The sequence below is a fragment of the Akebia trifoliata genome, unplaced genomic scaffold (genome assembly GCF_017979445.1).
Source record: "Akebia trifoliata isolate Shusen 1 unplaced genomic scaffold, ASM1797944v1 Contig00274, whole genome shotgun sequence".
Taxonomy (NCBI): Eukaryota; Viridiplantae; Streptophyta; class Magnoliopsida; order Ranunculales; family Lardizabalaceae; genus Akebia; species Akebia trifoliata.
In genome coordinates, this window is record NW_028236922.1 from 31089 (window position 1) to 48450 (window position 17362).

General features: G+C 35.2%; 1 protein-coding gene across 1 annotated transcript; it reads left to right on the forward strand.

Moving 5' to 3' along the window:
* The first annotated feature begins 1031 nt into the window (after window positions 1-1031).
* Window positions 1032-17094, forward strand: LOC147381763 (dynamin-related protein 5A). Its single transcript, XM_086430004.1, has 16 exons — window positions 1032-1312; window positions 3423-3486; window positions 3584-3688; window positions 4017-4118; window positions 8036-8086; window positions 8210-8271; window positions 9191-9281; window positions 9570-9634; window positions 10098-10292; window positions 10468-10587; window positions 12673-12743; window positions 12891-13116; window positions 14149-14199; window positions 15344-15572; window positions 16320-16459; window positions 16820-17094. Exons 1-16 carry the CDS (start codon window positions 1184-1186, stop codon window positions 16946-16948), a joined length of 1830 nt encoding a protein of 609 aa, XP_086286130.1. The 5' UTR covers window positions 1032-1183; the 3' UTR covers window positions 16949-17094.
* Window positions 17095-17362: the final 268 nt, after the last annotated feature.

The following is a 17362-nucleotide window of genomic DNA, read 5'->3' on the forward strand; positions in this document are numbered from 1 at the left end:
TAGGAGTTACAATTCCTACCTATATAGGTGGGATTTACAACTCCAGGCAAAAATCTTTAATCCCAAAAATTGAATAGATTCAAATAAAAATATGGGTTGTTGTGTCTTAATCCAAGTTATATTCCAATCAGATACAGATCCAACCCTATTTTCGCCTAGATCCAAATGATATATTACTTTGAAAATTATTTTTTTTTACTTTTCAAAATATCTTTTACCTACTACTTTAACATAACATGGATTCTTAGAAAATAATAATAGTAAAAATGAATATTATAGTAAATAGGAAATAAATATAACAAAAAAAAATGTTGAACAGTCCAAAATTGTTCGACGCGAGTCAAGTAAATCAATTGGTCTAATCCAGATTCGAACATAGTATAATTAATATGGTTCAGATATAATTTTAGTTAATAAGATTCGAGTTGGATTTAGATCCAAATCCAAATAAAAAATCCGGATATAGTTATACTTAGATCAGACCGGAACCCAACCCATTTTAAGCCCTAGAATATTAGAATATATTTCATCACAAAATCATATTTATTTTAGATAATAAATATTTAACTGATCAAAAATAAAATATTTTTATCAAAATATAAAAATCCCAACTGACTCGATCGAATTTTATTGAATATGATAATATTTTCCAAGTGATGAAAGAGTCATATCGGATCTCAGTCAAATGCAAACAATTCATCGACTGAATTCCAAACGAAACCAAAAACTGGAGTTTATTTAAGGAGTTAGAATGAACGTCGACAACTCCAACTCCAACTAACTACCGCTTAGTATTAATCAACAATAGAAGACGAAGGTCAAGGGTTCTTGTCATCAATTTGAAAACACATAGGGTGTCTCAAATATTAACGAAAACATGGAGGGGTATGTATAAATCACCCGCTTTCAAATATAACGGCGAACAAGGCGAAGACGCGGTTCATTCGCATTTCTCTCTCTCTTTCAATTCTTAAATCCATTTACACCTGTTATCTTGTGGGGTGAGCAAGGCTGGTTTCACGGATCTGTCTTTGGTATCACTCCCGATCTTCATTTTCGTCCAAATTGACAAGATTTCACCTGAATACGATCGAAATTTGTCTCGGTTTCAACGTATGAGTCTCGAAGATCTTACATTCCATTTGATTTTCTAAGAAATTTTCAAGGAAGGAGTAGATCAACAATGGAGAATTTGATTAGTCTGGTGAACAAGTTGCAGAGAGCTTGTACCGCTCTAGGTGACCACGGAGAAGAGAGCGCATTGCCGACTTTATGGGATTCGTTGCCTGCTATAGCTGTTGTTGGAGGACAGGTTTGATCCTAATCTCAATTTTAGGTTTCTATTGAAGGATCTGATCTGTTGATCTCTTATTTTGGTTTTTATTGATCTGTCGCTTTTTTGATTTTCTGTTTTGAATCTCGTTTCTGTTAATTTGAGCTCAAAGTTTAGTTTTTTATTTTTATTTTTTATTTTTTGCGGATTTGGATTAATATATATTCGAATTCCGTGTAATTCTGTTGCATTTGATTTTATTTGGCGCGCTTTTCTCATGATTTCGTTGAATTTCCCTGCCTTGTGTAGTATCTGTGTCGGTTTTAGTTGGAATCATTCTATCTCGTTCTGCCGTATTTGTGAACTCAGATGATGGAGATCTTTAGGATTCTATTGAAGGATCTTGTCATTTCATTCGGTTGTTTCCGTAGTTCTTTTGATCTTATCTCTTGTCTTTTGGTTTTACTGATCTAAAGCCTTTGAAATTTTCTGTTTTGAATCCCATTTCTTTAATTTGAGCTGTTTTTTTTTTTTTTTTTTGGATTAATATATCACATTTCGTGTACTTCTGTTGAACTTGACTGTGTTTGGTCTCTTTTCTCAAGATTTCATTGAATTTCCCTGCCTTGTGTAGTACCTGTGTCGGTTTTAGTTGGAATCATCTCTTAGGGATCTAGATTTGTTCTCAGATGATTGTACTCTTGTACTTCATGGTTTTAGTGATTCAGGTGGAGCTTTAGGTTGACTTTTGTTTTATCAGCCTTCTTGAAGGGTGCATCAGGAATTTCTGCAAGTCCTTATGCCGGCACAAAATTTTACCATTGATCTGTCAAGATTGGATTGCAGTTTACTATTGTGCCTGGGTTTGTAAAATTAGTTTGGCGACTTGATCTTTCATAGATCTTCTATTGCCTTGATCACGTTTATGAGGAGATTTTTGTTTTGTCATCATCACCCCAATGCATTTAGTTTTCAATAATTAATAGAGTTGTTTTTTCCCAATGTTTGATCAAATTTCAGAGTTTTTAATTTTGGGAATGAGGATCACATCTGCATATTGGGTATTCAACTTTTCTCTCGGAAAATTCACATTGTCATGTACTTAGAAGATACTCCTTATAGTTTTTTGCTCATATTTAGTCGCCAAAGACTGTTATTGTTTTCTTTAATCAAAGTAATTATGGAATTGCTATTATTTTTCTTATTTCCTTTCGTTGGATTTGAGTGAATCACAGCCATTTATTGGGAAGTTGTGATATTTTTGAAGGCTTGGCCATTGTCTGCAGTGTTGTAGAAATCATATTATCCTCCATGAAATACAAACATTTCTCTAGGAAAAGTGAGTTTTTATGGGAGTTTTATGGAGTGATGTTGGGGAACCTGTAGGATGGCATGGTGCATGCTCAAAGATTAGGGGGGAGTAAGGAACCTCATCAGTTAGAGTTCTAGGAAGGAGTAAGGAAGGTGGTTGGCAGTTGCACTTACAATGTACCTGGAAGGGTCTTCGGGGTTGTCACCTTGCAGGGCTCTTCACTCGCCTTAAAGTGGGTGAGGTGAGAAAAGTAGTTATTGTAGTCCACACTACCTATCTGTAATCATTCAGCTTAGAGTTGTTTGCTGGCACACAAGATTAGCGCCATAGTTGCTTCTTTCACTATGATTTGGCGGGGATTGGTCAAGTTATTGATAGATTAGAATTCTGGTTTTCTTTTTCAAATTTTATGTAAATAGGCTTGTTTGGCAAACTTAATTGGTGGTTTATTGGTAAATTTGACTAATATTGTGATTTGAGAGGGGAATGGATGTTGGCAGTTCAATTTGCAGATCTAGGTATTTGCATAATAAATTCTCTTTATTTGGATACTCTAGATCATGTAAAGTAATTGAAGTTTTTAATCTCTCAGAAATTTCCTTAGAAGTTGAATATCATTGACCATAATTGTCTCACATGGTTTTTTTAAATGTAGTACTAGGACTTGGGAGGGGTAGTACTTTGGATTTTGTTCCATGCTTCTAATTGATGCTTGATAGGACCAAAGCAAAAGAAAATTATTGATGTCAAGTATGATTTCTGTCAAATTTTAGAATTCCTTGCGTCCTTGTTAAACTTGTTAAACTTTTATTTGGTTTCCTTCATAATGTTATACAGAGCTCTGGGAAGTCTTCTGTGTTGGAAAGCATTGTTGGAAAGGACTTCTTGCCTCGTGGATCTGGTAATCTATGGAAACCTTACATCTATGTTATTACCCTTTTCCCTTCTCACATATTTTTCTTAAACATTGGGGAGTGATGCAAACAAAATTTCTGCAGGAATTGTTACTCGACGACCACTTGTTTTACAGCTTCATAAGATTGATGAGGGAAGAGAATATGCAGAGTTCCTTCATCTCCCGAGAAAGAGGTTCACTGATTTTGGTAAATTTTTCTTGTCCAAAAAATGATGCAATCAATTTCTATTCTTTGTTAATTATGAGTTTTGATTTCTAGAATTGTCATCGGCACTTCAAAGTTTTCCATTACATGTTATAATCCCAATTATACTGTATATCTGTATTATAGTTTCTGGATTCAATATTCAACTCACATGCTAATCTTCATGTCAGTGTTAAGTATTCATTTGATAGTGTATCTATTTGTATTAGTTCATTCCATTTGTGTGGATTTTATGTATCTATATCGTTGATCTGCCATTTAGATTTTTTTATTTCCATCTGACGTGCTAATCATAATGATATTTATGTAGCTGCTGTGAGGAAGGAGATCTCTGATGAGACTGATAGAGAGACAGGCCGCACCAAACAAATCTCTACTGTTCCAATTCATCTTAGTATCTATTCTCCTAATGGTGAGATTGTGATGTGGATTCCATTTGGTTACTGTTCTCGTTTATCTCCACCTCAATGTGGAACTAGTTCATTTGAGTATTTATTTGTATGGATTGCATGAATTGCAGGAGTTATTGGAGACTTGCCTTAGGGGATGGTCCTCTTAGTCTTTGAGGAAACCATTGGACTTGTTTATTTTGCAATATCAGTGATTTGTGTAGGTCAATCCTGAATTACTTAAGCATGTTTCTAGAAATTCAAAATCTACACTGGTAAACATAGTGCTTCTATGCTTCCTATATTTTGGCCCTGTTTGTTTCCATCTCTGTTATTTTTGCTTGAATCATGTATTATGTTGCCAATTTCCTATATTTTAGCTATGTTTGTTTCCATCTCAAAAGTATATTGCCAGTCACACTTTGGTTAAATCTCGTGGTATGTTGCCAGTCACACTTTGGACTCATGATTACATTTGTGGGCCACATATTAATTTTTTACCTCTTCGTGATGTGATCATTTTTTTCTTCTTCTTTACCCTTTCCCTTTGGTACGGGATGCACCTAGAGTTTAATCCTCAAAGCACTTGTACCCTTCATGGAAATATGGATGGCGTTTGGATAGGACTCCTTGGCTACTTCTGACTCTTGCGGGGAGTTAGAAGTCGTTTGGATAATTTAGATAAACAATTTTTTCGAAGAATTACTCCGCGCAAGAGCAAAAAATTGCTCTTTATGAAAAAGTCGTTAAAACCTACTTCTCAATTTCGCATCTTGCGGGGAGTAATATTCTAACGGCTCATTTTACCGAAATACCCCTAACTTTATTAATTTTCTACGAAATACCCCTAACTTTACCGAAATACCCTGTTTTATTAATTTTCTACGAAAATACTCCCGTTTTAAACACATTATATTAATATTTAATAATTAAAATATCATATTATATTATATTAATATTTATAGTTAAAATGTCAAAAACAGTATAGTTTGAAGGCATATTATGATATTAAAAAGCAAAAAACAGTAACTAGTATAATATAAGGGTATTCTGGTCTTTTTTCTAGAAGTCAGTATGGTTCCCAAGCAGACTTCTAGTACAAAAGTATTTCTGCCAGTACTTTACAGAGTTGATTGCCAAACGCCCTTTCTGCACATAATTACTTTTCCAGCTCCTCCACAGAGTACTCCAGCACCTGCTCTTTGGAACAGTAGTTTTGCTCCTGGTATCCAAACACGCCCATGATGTCTCCAAAACGAACTCTGCTTGGAGTAGCTTTTTTTTACTTTTCCCCTTCTCTTGAAAAGTCACTAAACTCTCATATTTGTATGACTACCCATATCTGTCCACTTCTTTGATCCCTTTTCAGTGGAGATTCATAGGTAGAGCACATTGAACAAGGGCAAGGCAGTTATGCTTTGGTTACTTCCAAGTTTAGTGTTTCCTCCATAAAAAGTTTGTCTGCTAATAGTTTTTTAGATGTGCTTCACTTGTATATGCAAGATTGAAGTTACTGTCTTCGACTATTTGCAACTAGAACGGTAGTAAGCGGGGGGATGCATTTCCCGCAATGGTTGATGACTAGATGTTAATTGTGTTTGGAAAATAGGTGCGATCTAGTTTCCTTGAGTCTGCGAAATGTATAGGTAACAGTAGGAAATATGCGGGAAACTTTGGGGAAAGCAACGAGAAATGCTAAAAGAATTGTCTAAGAAACATTCATGAAAAGCTATGAGTAATGTTTGAGAATTTTATGCATAATGCAATGTAAACGCATTTGAATTTATTTTAGATTTTATACACCTTGGCTTTATCATGGGATTGGACGTATGTATGTGTTATACCAAATTTAATATAAAAAATGCATTATTCCAATTTAAGAAGTGGTTCTTCACATCAATCAACAGTCCATCAATAGAAATGCTTTTCAATTTATTTTAGATTTTACACCTTGTCTTTCCTTTTTATTTTATTTGTGTCTCTGTTTCTTTTGCATTCATGATGTATGTAAAATAGCATTTTTGCGTTCTTTTTGTGGAATTGGACATGGTGTATGTATCTTGTGTATTTCAATAGAAAAAAATGTAGATTAATACAATAAAAAACCAAAAGTGGAGATCTTGACCTAGTTCTCTGACTTCTTTAGATGGGTTTTGAAGCATGCTACTCTTATTACAAAGAGATGCAAGCTAGACTTGCTCGGTGCTGTCCTTTTTGATTCACCCTCTTGGGCTGTTTTCCTTATTTGTTGATAGTTGTATACTAAAATCTTCCCTATTAACATTATTCTATTTTAAACTAGGTTCTCAGCTATACGCGCTACAGTTGCCCTTGATAGCTTCGATGACCTGCCTTCCCTACCCTAGATAAGAGTACTACTTATCAACCAATTGGTTGTGATAGAACCAAGAAGGGGAATTTGCCTGAACTTTCTCTTCATGGGAGCTGTGCTGTTGAGATTACTCAACTGGTACCAATTGGGATCATAGTCACCAAGTTGGGGTTCGGGAAAAAGTCGGCAAGGGCAAAAGTTGAAAAAAAAAAAAAACGAACAAATCGGGAAAAATCGAGAGAAAATCGAAATAGTGTTAAGACAATATATTTTTTTCTACTAAGTGGTGTTATCATTTATATCATCAAATTCTATTTTAAACTTAAGAATAAATGGTCTTTGAAAAAACCCTTTTAAAATAGCTTGCTTAGAAAAAAAAAATTCACATTTTTTGTGTTTAAATCGTGACTTTTTCAAAAAGTTGGGATTAAATAGTGATTAAAACGTGACTTTTGTTTAAATCACGACTTCTTCAAAAAGTCTTGATTTAATCGTTAGCCTTTAAAATCACGATTTAAACACGATTTTTTGAAAAAGTCGACGACTTTGGTGACTTTGATTGGGATCTCCTTTCTAGGGTTCGTGAGGGCTTAGTTGCTAAAGGGGATATTAGATAATGCTCATTCATACCTATCCAATTGTTCAACTAGTGGATATATTTAAAGATTTATTAGACTAAAAATGGCTTGGAGGAAGCCAAACAAAGATCCATAGCCTTTGAATGTTGTATCTTATGTGTTTCCTACCCATTTCTCCTAACGGCTGCCTTTGGTTTGTAGTAAGTGGAGGGAAGCCAACATTTTCCTAGAAAACTAACCTTTCCTAATGTTGTGTACAAATGGAACTGAAAAGAGATGGAAATGGAAGCTGATTCCCAAAAGGGGACTGGGTTAATATAAACGACTACTTTAAAAACCAAAGGAAGTTTTGTTCCTTTAATGCCCACTTCATTCTTTTTGTCAATTTGGAAGGTTGAGACACTCGCCAACATCTCTCCCCAGTGGACAAAATGGGTTGAACGATCCAACTTATAAATAAACTGTATGAGTTGTGCTTCCTCTAGATGTCTTTTAGCAAACTTGACTCTACCCAGCCGACTTGGGTTGGGATACGAGTTAGATATGGTTTTAGACATTAGGGTCCCAGTCGGTTTCATGATTTGGTTGTGGTGGAATTGTTTTCCATCCTTTTCTTGTACTCGACTAAACGTCAAGAAAACAAATTCCTTATAAATGATTTCATGGAAAACTCACTTTCAGGAAAATGAGTTTCCACTTGAAGTGCAAGTCTTGTGAACCAAATGCTGCCAAAGCTTCCTACTTGTTTCGTGTTTTTAGTTTTCAGGTATATACTTTTTAAGGGTCATATCACATTTCCGTTTCTCCCACCTTTCCACACAGCTATTCCCTTAATTGGCAACTATGCCTATAAGAAGTGATATCCCCACTTGAGTTCCGTCGCCTCACCAATGTCTATTTTCAATTCTCAAGATTTTGTGCATAATATGAAGTATAACTTCAGGATTCATGTGCCTAAGACTTAGTATATTCTTTACTGAATATTTATTTAGTTTTTCTTTTTTCTGATGATGGTTTGATTTATCGACAGTTGTCAACTTGACTATGATCGATCTTCCCGGGCTTACAAAAGTAGCTGTTGGTAAGTAATATGCATTTCTTAGATTTTTGGCGTGTCCGCCATCGTTATATCTTACCCCCCCCATAATTTTCTTTCTAATGAATACTTTAACATGATACTGACTAATTAACTGGTGAACTATAGATGGTCAATCTGACAACATTGTGCAGGACATTGAAAACATGGTTCGCTCATTTATCGAAAAGGTAGTTTCCACTATACATCATGAAATTTGTTTGATTATATGACTAGAGATATTGACATGCCGGTTCTAAATGTTGTGCTTGTATTGCTATGCAGAAATTGTTGACTACAATATGTAATATGACTATTAGCAATCGAGCAATTTTCTACATATTAAAGAGACTGGTTACTAATGCATATTCCCTGGGTATTTAAATTATAAGAGATTATTATTCTTGAATCCAGGGGTTCAAATGCATTAGAAGCAACACCATCAGAAAAACCTTCTAGTCACTTATGAGTATGATAAATACAGTTGTGATATCGTTTGGGTAAAATACAAGGCATCAATTACATCTTCATATATTTTTCTGTTATGCGTTATAATTGCGAATCTGCTAAATTATACTTGTTCCCAGTATTATGTATCCTATCAAAAGATAAAAGGTGGTATGTTCATCATTGAATCCCAGATATGACCTTTGAGTACTTGACAAACAAATTGAAACCCCATATTCCTTAGAAGCTTGTATGTTATTGTAAATGCAGAATTTCCGATCTTTATATTTCTTGAGTTCAAGATCATAGCCCATATTCCTTTGAAGCTTGTATGTTATAGTAAATGCAGACTTTCTGATCTTTATATTTCTTCAGTTCAAGATCATTTTAGTGTCTGAACAATCGGTTTTCCATGTTTGTGGACGGTGGACCTCTCTTTTCCTATACTCCATATCTTTAATTTCGTGCCATCCATATTAATGTTCCTAGTGAACGTATCTTTGTTGCTAGAAACTAGAGGTTTGGGTCAGTGCTATATGAAATGCTTCTATATATTCTTATGCTAGTGGTCATTTTCTCTTTTCTGCTACGGAGTTTTCCTTTGAGCATATGCATTTAATGGGACATTCCTTGGTTTCTTTGGCTGTCTACTTTATGTCGCAGCCCAATTGTATTATTCTAGCAATTTCACCTGCGAATCAAGATCTTGCTACCTCTGATGCAATTAAGATCTCTCGTGAAGTAGACCCTAAAGGTACTGTTTCTTAACTTTGTCTTCTATTCTTGCAGACCTCTTTTCTTATTGCATTTCACTAGTCTTGTTTCAGGCTTGGCTGCATCCAACCAAAAAAAGAAAAAAAAAATCTTGTATATGTGTTCCAATATGTGAACTATTTCTATCCTTAAAAAAGTAGTGAAATTCTTAAGACTAGGCTTGTAATTTTTGAGAATCTAGTAGATTACATGTACAAGATGTAACCATGGATAGTTTCTGACCTGTAACCAGTGCTGATTCTTAGTTTTTTTTTTCCCCATTTTTCAGGAGAGAGGACATTTGGAGTCTTGACAAAGATTGATCTTATGGATAAGGGTACTGATGCAGTTGAGGTAAGTTAGCTTACTGTTTTTCCAAACCCCGTGATTAAATGAGGATGCTTTTCTCTTTTAATGGAATCTATACTTAAAAAAATGAAGATGCTTTGTTGTTCTGTTTTAGCAAACTTTCCTTTCTTGTTTCATTAGAGAGATGGAAGTTTTACCTATTCTACCAAGACTACGGCCCATTTGGATACAAAGTAGAAAGTAACTGCGGGAGAAAATACTCTTTTGGAAAGTAGAAAGTAGTTTTTCTTTCTCTTTTTAAAAAGTTTAGATTTTTTTACTTCTTAAAAGTAATTTTAAATAACCTTTTTAACTTTTCAACTTTTAAAAGTAAAGAAGTTACATTTTAAGTGTATCCAAAAAGTTACTTTTTTAAGTGTATCCAAACGAGCTCTACATCTTGTTATGGTCTTGGAGTATTTCCCTATGCTACAGGACTGTGCTTTAACTGGCATTATTTGGGTTTTAGATATTGGAAGGAAAATCCTATCGCCTACAGTTCCCTTGGATTGGTGTTGTTAATCGTTCTCAAGCTGATATTAACAAGAGTGTTGACATGATTGCTGCTCGACGTAGAGAGCGGGAGTATTTTGCAAATAGTCCAGAGTACAAGCATCTAGTTCACAGGATGGGTTCTGAGCATCTAGGGAAGATGCTTTCAAAGGTACATTAGTTCACTACGTGGAATTCTCTATGCAATTTAATTTGCGGGGACCACAATGGTAAATGCTTGAAATATTGGTTTCAATTTTGAGCTCCGTAATCTATAATTGTATACTTTTGTAAGTTATGTTAGTTCATTCAGCACCTAACTTAATTGTAATGGTTATTTTTTGCAGCACTTGGAAACTGTAATCAAGTCTCGCATTCCAGGCATTCAATCCCTCATTAATAAAAGTATTATTGAGCTGGAATTGGAATTGAGCCGTCTAGGGAAGCCTATTGCTGCTGACGCCGGAGTAAGTGTCGTTTCAAGTTGTGTCCTTGTTCTTGTTGTGCGTTCTAGAGTCTCAGCTGCTTAATTTTTCTTCTAGTTTTTTTTTCTTCTTCCAATTGTTAATTTTGAATACTTATTAAAGTGAAAGATCTCAAGAAAAATAATGCAAAGGTTCATATCTTTAAGAATTCTCCCCTCAAACTCCCTTCTTCTTCTTCTTCTTTTTAGAGAACACAATTTTCCATTCCTCCAAGTGGTGCTAGTCTTCATCTCCCAAACCTCTCCACAAGAAATCCTTGGTCAACCTTTTGGGCCTAATAGCTACACCCTTGGAATTGAGACAGGCATAAGAAAAGAATAAGTAGACTAGACAAAGTGCTTCTAAGTAAGCTCACTCCCTTTCAAAAAGTACCCTTTCTTCCAAGATTCTAGCCTCCTCTCAAATCTTTCCACGAGTGGACCCCAAGTTGCCCTGGATCTATAGATTTCACCAGGAGTAAGACATACGTATATTGATGGCACCTAACCTAACACCATATCTTAAGTATCTTAACTGAGAATGAGATGCTTTCAAAAGAAATCTCTTATTATGAAACTTAAGATGGGATATAATAGGATCTTACTCACACTCTTGAACCTTGTCGATGCCCAATTTTTGTTATGTACACGAAAAATAAGATCTTTGCGCATGTCACGTGCCAAGTGGTACTTAGGTTAGTCCCACCTCTCCTAAATCACGTTTCATGGCCGTTTAGTGTAGTTATTACGTTGAGTTTTGATTGTGTCTGTGCGGTCCTAGCCTATGGCGTCTTAGGTGAGTGATACCTTAGCTAAGGTTTGAGTGTGGTGCCGTAAGTACTGAGAGAGAGAGAGAGAGAGAGTACAATACAAGATTTGTTCATGGGGTTCGTCCAAATTCCGAACTATGTCCTCGGGCTCCGAAGAGCCTTTCTACAATTCTCGAAGGTATTACAAAATCTACAATACATGTGAGGGAGAGGGTGAGCCCCCTTATTACAAGATATACAATACATGAGAGAAAAATAGATAGAGATAGAAAAGTCTAGCCCCTTCTTTGTTGCCCTAGTGTCACAAAAGACTGTGAAATGATGTAATTGCCCCTTCTCCCATTGACTATGCTTTCCACCTTACGTCATCTCATAGTCTTTTGTGCCTATAAATAACATGGTCATATGCCTTCTCCATCTAGATTGAGTACCAAGCCAGATTCCCCCGTTCTAACATTGGAATCAATAAGCTCATTGGCAATGAGATCCTCATGTAAAATCTGACCCCTTTCACAAACACACCATGTTCAAGGAAATCACAAAATCCGTCATTTCCTTGAGTCTAGCTGCCAAAGTTTTAGCTATTATTATTTATTTGGTACATACTTCCCGCCAAAATTACAGGACAAGTGTCTGATCTCCTTCGACCCCTCCTTAGGTACTGATAGAAGTGCTATTTGAACTCGTCAAAATATGCTTCCTCTTGGAATTTTTTCACTACTTACATAAAATCACCCCTAATTGCCCCCAACCTTAAAGAATGTAATAGAGATCCCATCTGGTTTGTGAGGCTTATGCCCTTCTAGGTTACCCATTGAATGCAAGAGCACCTCCTCACCACTCTCTCCAATTAAGCACTCAACTCCTTACTAATTCCATCAAAATCCAAGTTGTTAAGACCTGGTCTATAATTGCAATGCTTAGGTCTCTCTCTCTATCTTCTTTTGAAATGCTCAAGCTACAAGCTAGAGTAGAATTTGACCACCTCCTCCTTGATCCTCTCTTCCGTTTTTCAAATGTTTTTATATAATTTTATACTGACCTGCATTGAATTTCTTATTCTGGCAAGTCAGAAAATGTTTACTCCTTAAAAACGCTATTATTATTATTATTATTGTTGTTGTTGTTGTTGTTGTTATTTTAACTCGTGTATAAATTCAAGATCTTAATCAATTTTTTTGACAAATGACCTTCCTCAGTATTTTAGAGCTCAGTCTCACAATCTTCACTTGTTATATGTATATTTATCTTCACATTCAAGCAATTGGCATCTTTTCTGTCACTTCTGAACTATGGGATGGCTTATTCATCACATGCAGGGAAAGTTATACATGATCATGGAGATTTGCCGTATTTTTGATCAAATATACAAAGAACACCTTGATGGCGTGTATGTGTTCTATTTTTGCGATTTTTCCACAATTTATTACTTTAACTCAGAACCTCGTTTGGTTTGTTATACCTCTTAAGCTTTAGCATTCATTCATGTCCATATGAGAAGTAATCTTAGGATTTAATGTTTCTTTGATGTGAGCAGGCGCCCTGGTGGAGATAAAATCTACAATGTTTTTGATAATCAATTTCCTGCAGCTCTAAAAAGGTTGCAATTTGACAAGCATCTTTCAATGGAGAATGTAAGGAAGCTAATTACTGAAGCAGATGGTTACCAGCCTCATCTGATAGCTCCTGAACAAGGATACCGCCGTCTCATTGAATCTTCTTTAATTTCAATCAGAGGTCCTGCAGAGGCAGCCGTTGACGCGGTATGCATTGATATTGGTTCGATTAAATTTTAACTCTTGTAGGGCATTCAAGAATTATACTGGCTTAAATGCTTGATAATTTTTAGTGATTTGTTGATCGACTTGTGTTTCAAATTAACAAACAGTTGGAGTTCCATTAATTAGGTAGCATCAATCATATATTTCACAGTTTTCTTGGATGATTGCCCATCCAAAATAGTGTGACATTTAAGTTCAATTTTTTTGTAACTTCCTTCGTCATAAAATAATGTGGGGATTTTCTTAACTATAAAAGCTACTTAATCTAATGTTGTGAGGATTTTTCTCATAAGTTCAATCGCTGTCACCTCCTTGGTCTTACAATTTAAATATTCTGGGGATTTTCTTCACTATAGAACCTGCCCATTCTAATGATCTATTCTTATATTTTTTCTCTCCTTTTCATTTATGATTTATGAGATTTCATTTGAAGGTGATTTTGTATTTTCTTTCCTAATGTTTTGTTGACAAATGCTAACAAGAGTTCCTGCAATCCGCTACTGTTTGGTATTGCTCCAATCTAACAATTTGCTTGACTTTATTTTTTTCCTTTCCTTTGATTCATAAAATTCAATACCTCTTCTCCTTAAGATTTTTCACCGTTTTATCTCTATTTTATTCAGTTTTATAGAGCATTATTATTGTTTTGTTCTGTCATTAATCATGCTATTACCCCAAACCTAAAAATAGAAAGAAAAACACTACTGCTACTTTGTTGGATATGATTTACTGTTGTTTTTCCTAGAATTACACTTACATTTTTCTTAAGCCTATAAAAGCCTTTTCTCTAAAATTTGGGTTCAGGTGAATGAATCCTGTTCCTCCATTCGATTCCGCTTTTCTTAAGATTAGCATTGAATGTAAATATCTGTTTTTTATGGATCCGTACTTGTTCCTGGTTTATAGTGCACTTACTTTTTTCTTTTTGTTAATTGGAACTTCTACTCTCTGCATATACTCCACAACGGACTGCTAGACTTTTTGTAACAGAAATTCCATTTTACATGATCCCAGGTTCATGCCATTCTGAAGGAGCTGGTGCACAAGGCTGTAAGTGAGACTGTGGTATGTCTCTCGACATGATAAATGTTGACCTCACTTTTATAGAAACAGGGTTATAGGAAAAAAACAGTTTCTACATGAAAATTTTTGCCTTATAATTTTTTTTGATAACCAAATTTTTTGCCTTTAATTGTAACTGATTAGATATAGTTTTTCTATTTTGATATGGCCAAATACCTATTTTTCAGGCAATGTATCATGGTTTGGAGTTTGAATCACAAAACTGACACATTTAGGGTTTTCTGGTTTTAGCCAGTGCTTGCTTACTAGACAAAAATACAAAGCAAATTTGAATTTCTTTTCATACTTGGATGTACAAAAGAAATTCTGAAGATGATGAGACCAGATCTTGGGGTTGTTTTTCCTTGTTTTGTGCCTTTTCTGATAATCCACCAGTTAGTTTTGTCATCGTTCATCTATATGATTGGAAAGCTTATACATCTAGTTGATTTTACTCTCTTTTCTGAATCATAGATGTTTATTATGATGTCTGAAGTATTGATATGGATAAGACCTATGGGACAGTCGTGTAATACAATAAATGACAAAAAAATGTATATATTTGTAGTTCCCCAAATTTTGTGTATCTGATGCATTAGAGCATAAAAACAGGCCATGAAGCATCAAATTTTGTGCTGCTTCGGTGGCTTGTGTCAGAACTGGATAGATTATTGGCCCTTTCAGAAATCTCCATAAGCAGAATCGTTAGGGCCTGTTTGGAAGGTCAAGTTGCGAGTGTTGGAGTTGCAACTCCAGTGATTCACTTTGCAAAGTACCTGGAATTGCAACCTCTCAGACCCCCTTCTGCCCCCAACTACTCATATTTGGTGTCTGGCAGAGTTGCAACTCCCACCGAAATATAAGGAGTTACAACTCCACCCCTGGAACTCTGGCTCTGCCCATGCTGCCCAGTCCACTCAGTGGTGACTGTTTTCAGCATTGTATTGGATATTGACTCCATCTCTAGCCAAACTCCAACTCAAATTGCTTCAACTCTGCCCTCCAAACAGGTCCTTCGTGTTTTAGAATAAATAGGGTGAACGGCATTATATTGTATTTTCTGTCCTTTCTTTTTGTTTTTCTTGTCAGCATTTTTCATTTATTTGATGAATTCTGAAATTGGGTTTCTTTTCAATGTTGTATACAGGAGCTAAAGCAATATCCCACCCTTAGAGTGGAGGTTGGAAATGCAGCTTGTGAATCGTTGGACAGAATGAGGGATGAAAGCAAGAAGGCAACTCTTAAACTTGTTGATATGGAGTGTGGTTATCTGACTGTTGATTTCTTTCGAAAACTTCCTCAAGATATTGAGAAGGGTGGAAACCCAACACATTCAATATTTGATAGATACAATGATTCATATCTCAGGCGTATAGGTAAGTAGTTACTCACAATCTACTAACCTCTATAAATTCTAAATTAAGTCATGGCAGAGTATACACAATATACCAGCCAAGTTAGCTCATAAGGAGGTACTATTGCCAATGACGTTTTTATTGGGCTAGGGACATTAAATGTATTGCGGTTATTTTATCCATTGAAATTTTCTACAATTCATTTAATGTCCATCATCATCGGAGCCTTATTCCAAAGATTTGGGATTGGCTACACGAATCTTGTTCCTCCATTCAATTCTGTCCGGAGCCACATTTTTTGTTATTATCTCAATCCACGTTCTTTTGAGCCTTTCTCTTGCTCTTTTAGAACTTCCAACTTTTTATTCCTTCTAATTAGGACTGTAATTGGCCTTCAATGAACATCAGTTACTCCTACATTTTGTTGAATGCTATTAACACAATGCTTCTTGACTGTCCAACATTCAGCTTATGAAGCATTGTTTGTTAATTATTGTCTTATAAAAAATTTCCCTTTAATTTAAATGGTATGCGTCTGTAACATAGCACTATAGAAGTATACCTCCACTTTAATCATCCAACTCTGATTCTATTAGAAACATCTTCGTTTAATGTCCTTAGTCCCATAAAAATGCCTCATCATCTTATAGTATTCGCCTACATGGTTCAATATTATCACACTAAAGCCTGGCTGATTTTGTTGGTTGTATCTGATATGGTAATCATGGTTATCTCTCCTTTTTTTTTTTTTTCCTGAAAAATGAACAGGAACAAATGTTTTGTCTTATGTCAATATGGTCTGTGGGACCCTGCGGAATTCCATTCCGAAGTCTGTAGTTCATTGTCAAGTCCGTGAAGCCAAACGCAGCCTGCTTGACCATTTCTTCACTGAGTTGGGTAAAAGGGAGGTGAGGATGGATTAAGTTCTCGTACACTATTCTTATTTATTTCAATTTATCAGACCTATTGCCTTGTTTTAAAAAAAATCGGCCAATCAATTGATTTTTAGCCATGAAATGGATGGCCATGATTAAGTCATTACAAAGGAGATCCATTATGTGGGACCCATCTTATGATTGATACTTTTCACCAAATTTAACTCCATTTTCGAGAGAATGTGCCCATCTTTTGTGGCAATGGATCTTCAAAATTTAACAAGGGACAAACATTCTAACTTTGCTCCAGAAATGATAAAATATATTACTAATGAATTGTTTTGCATTGAAAGAAGAATGTGTAGTTGACTGTTTCATAATTCTATTTTGCAGACAAAGCAGTTGGCTTCATTGTTGGACGAAGATCCTGCAGTCATGGAGCGCAGGACTGCCCTTGCAAAGAGGCTGGAATTATACAGAAGTGCTCAAGGAGAGATCGACTTAGTTGCCTGGTCCAAGTAGAAAGGGTATTTATTCTTTCTTTAGTTTCACCATTCTTTCATTCTTAATAACTAGCATATCTCGCTGTATTCACACGTGAGGTCGAAGGGCCAGTAGTTTTTTCATCAATTTTTTTATTTTAATTTTTTATTATCACTTTCATCTAAGGCTACCGTGTTATAACTTAATACGAAGCATTTTTATATTAAGCTCATGTTTGTGATATATACAGAACATGGTTTTGAATCTTGGTTCCCATCTTGCTTTCTTCATGAAGGAAATACTATTGTTTGTGTCTAATTTTGTACTTTGCTATTTTTAACAATAATAATTAATTCTGATGATAAATTTTCAGAAAAAAAAAAGAATGAGACTTGTTGGACTTAACATCATTGTATTAATAAAAAAAATTTGTTGGACTGAAGAATGTTTTTT

Coding starts and splice junctions, on each gene's coding strand:
- LOC147381763 (XM_086430004.1), top strand. CDS start 1,184: ATGGAGAATTTGATTAGTCTGGTGAACAAGTTGCAGAGAGCTTGTACC. Junction 10,293..10,467: donor TAGGGAAGATGCTTTCAAAG/GTACATTAGTTC, acceptor TATTTTTTGCAG/CACTTGGAAACTGTAATCAA. Junction 16,460..16,819: donor CTGAGTTGGGTAAAAGGGAG/GTGAGGATGGAT, acceptor TCTATTTTGCAG/ACAAAGCAGTTGGCTTCATT.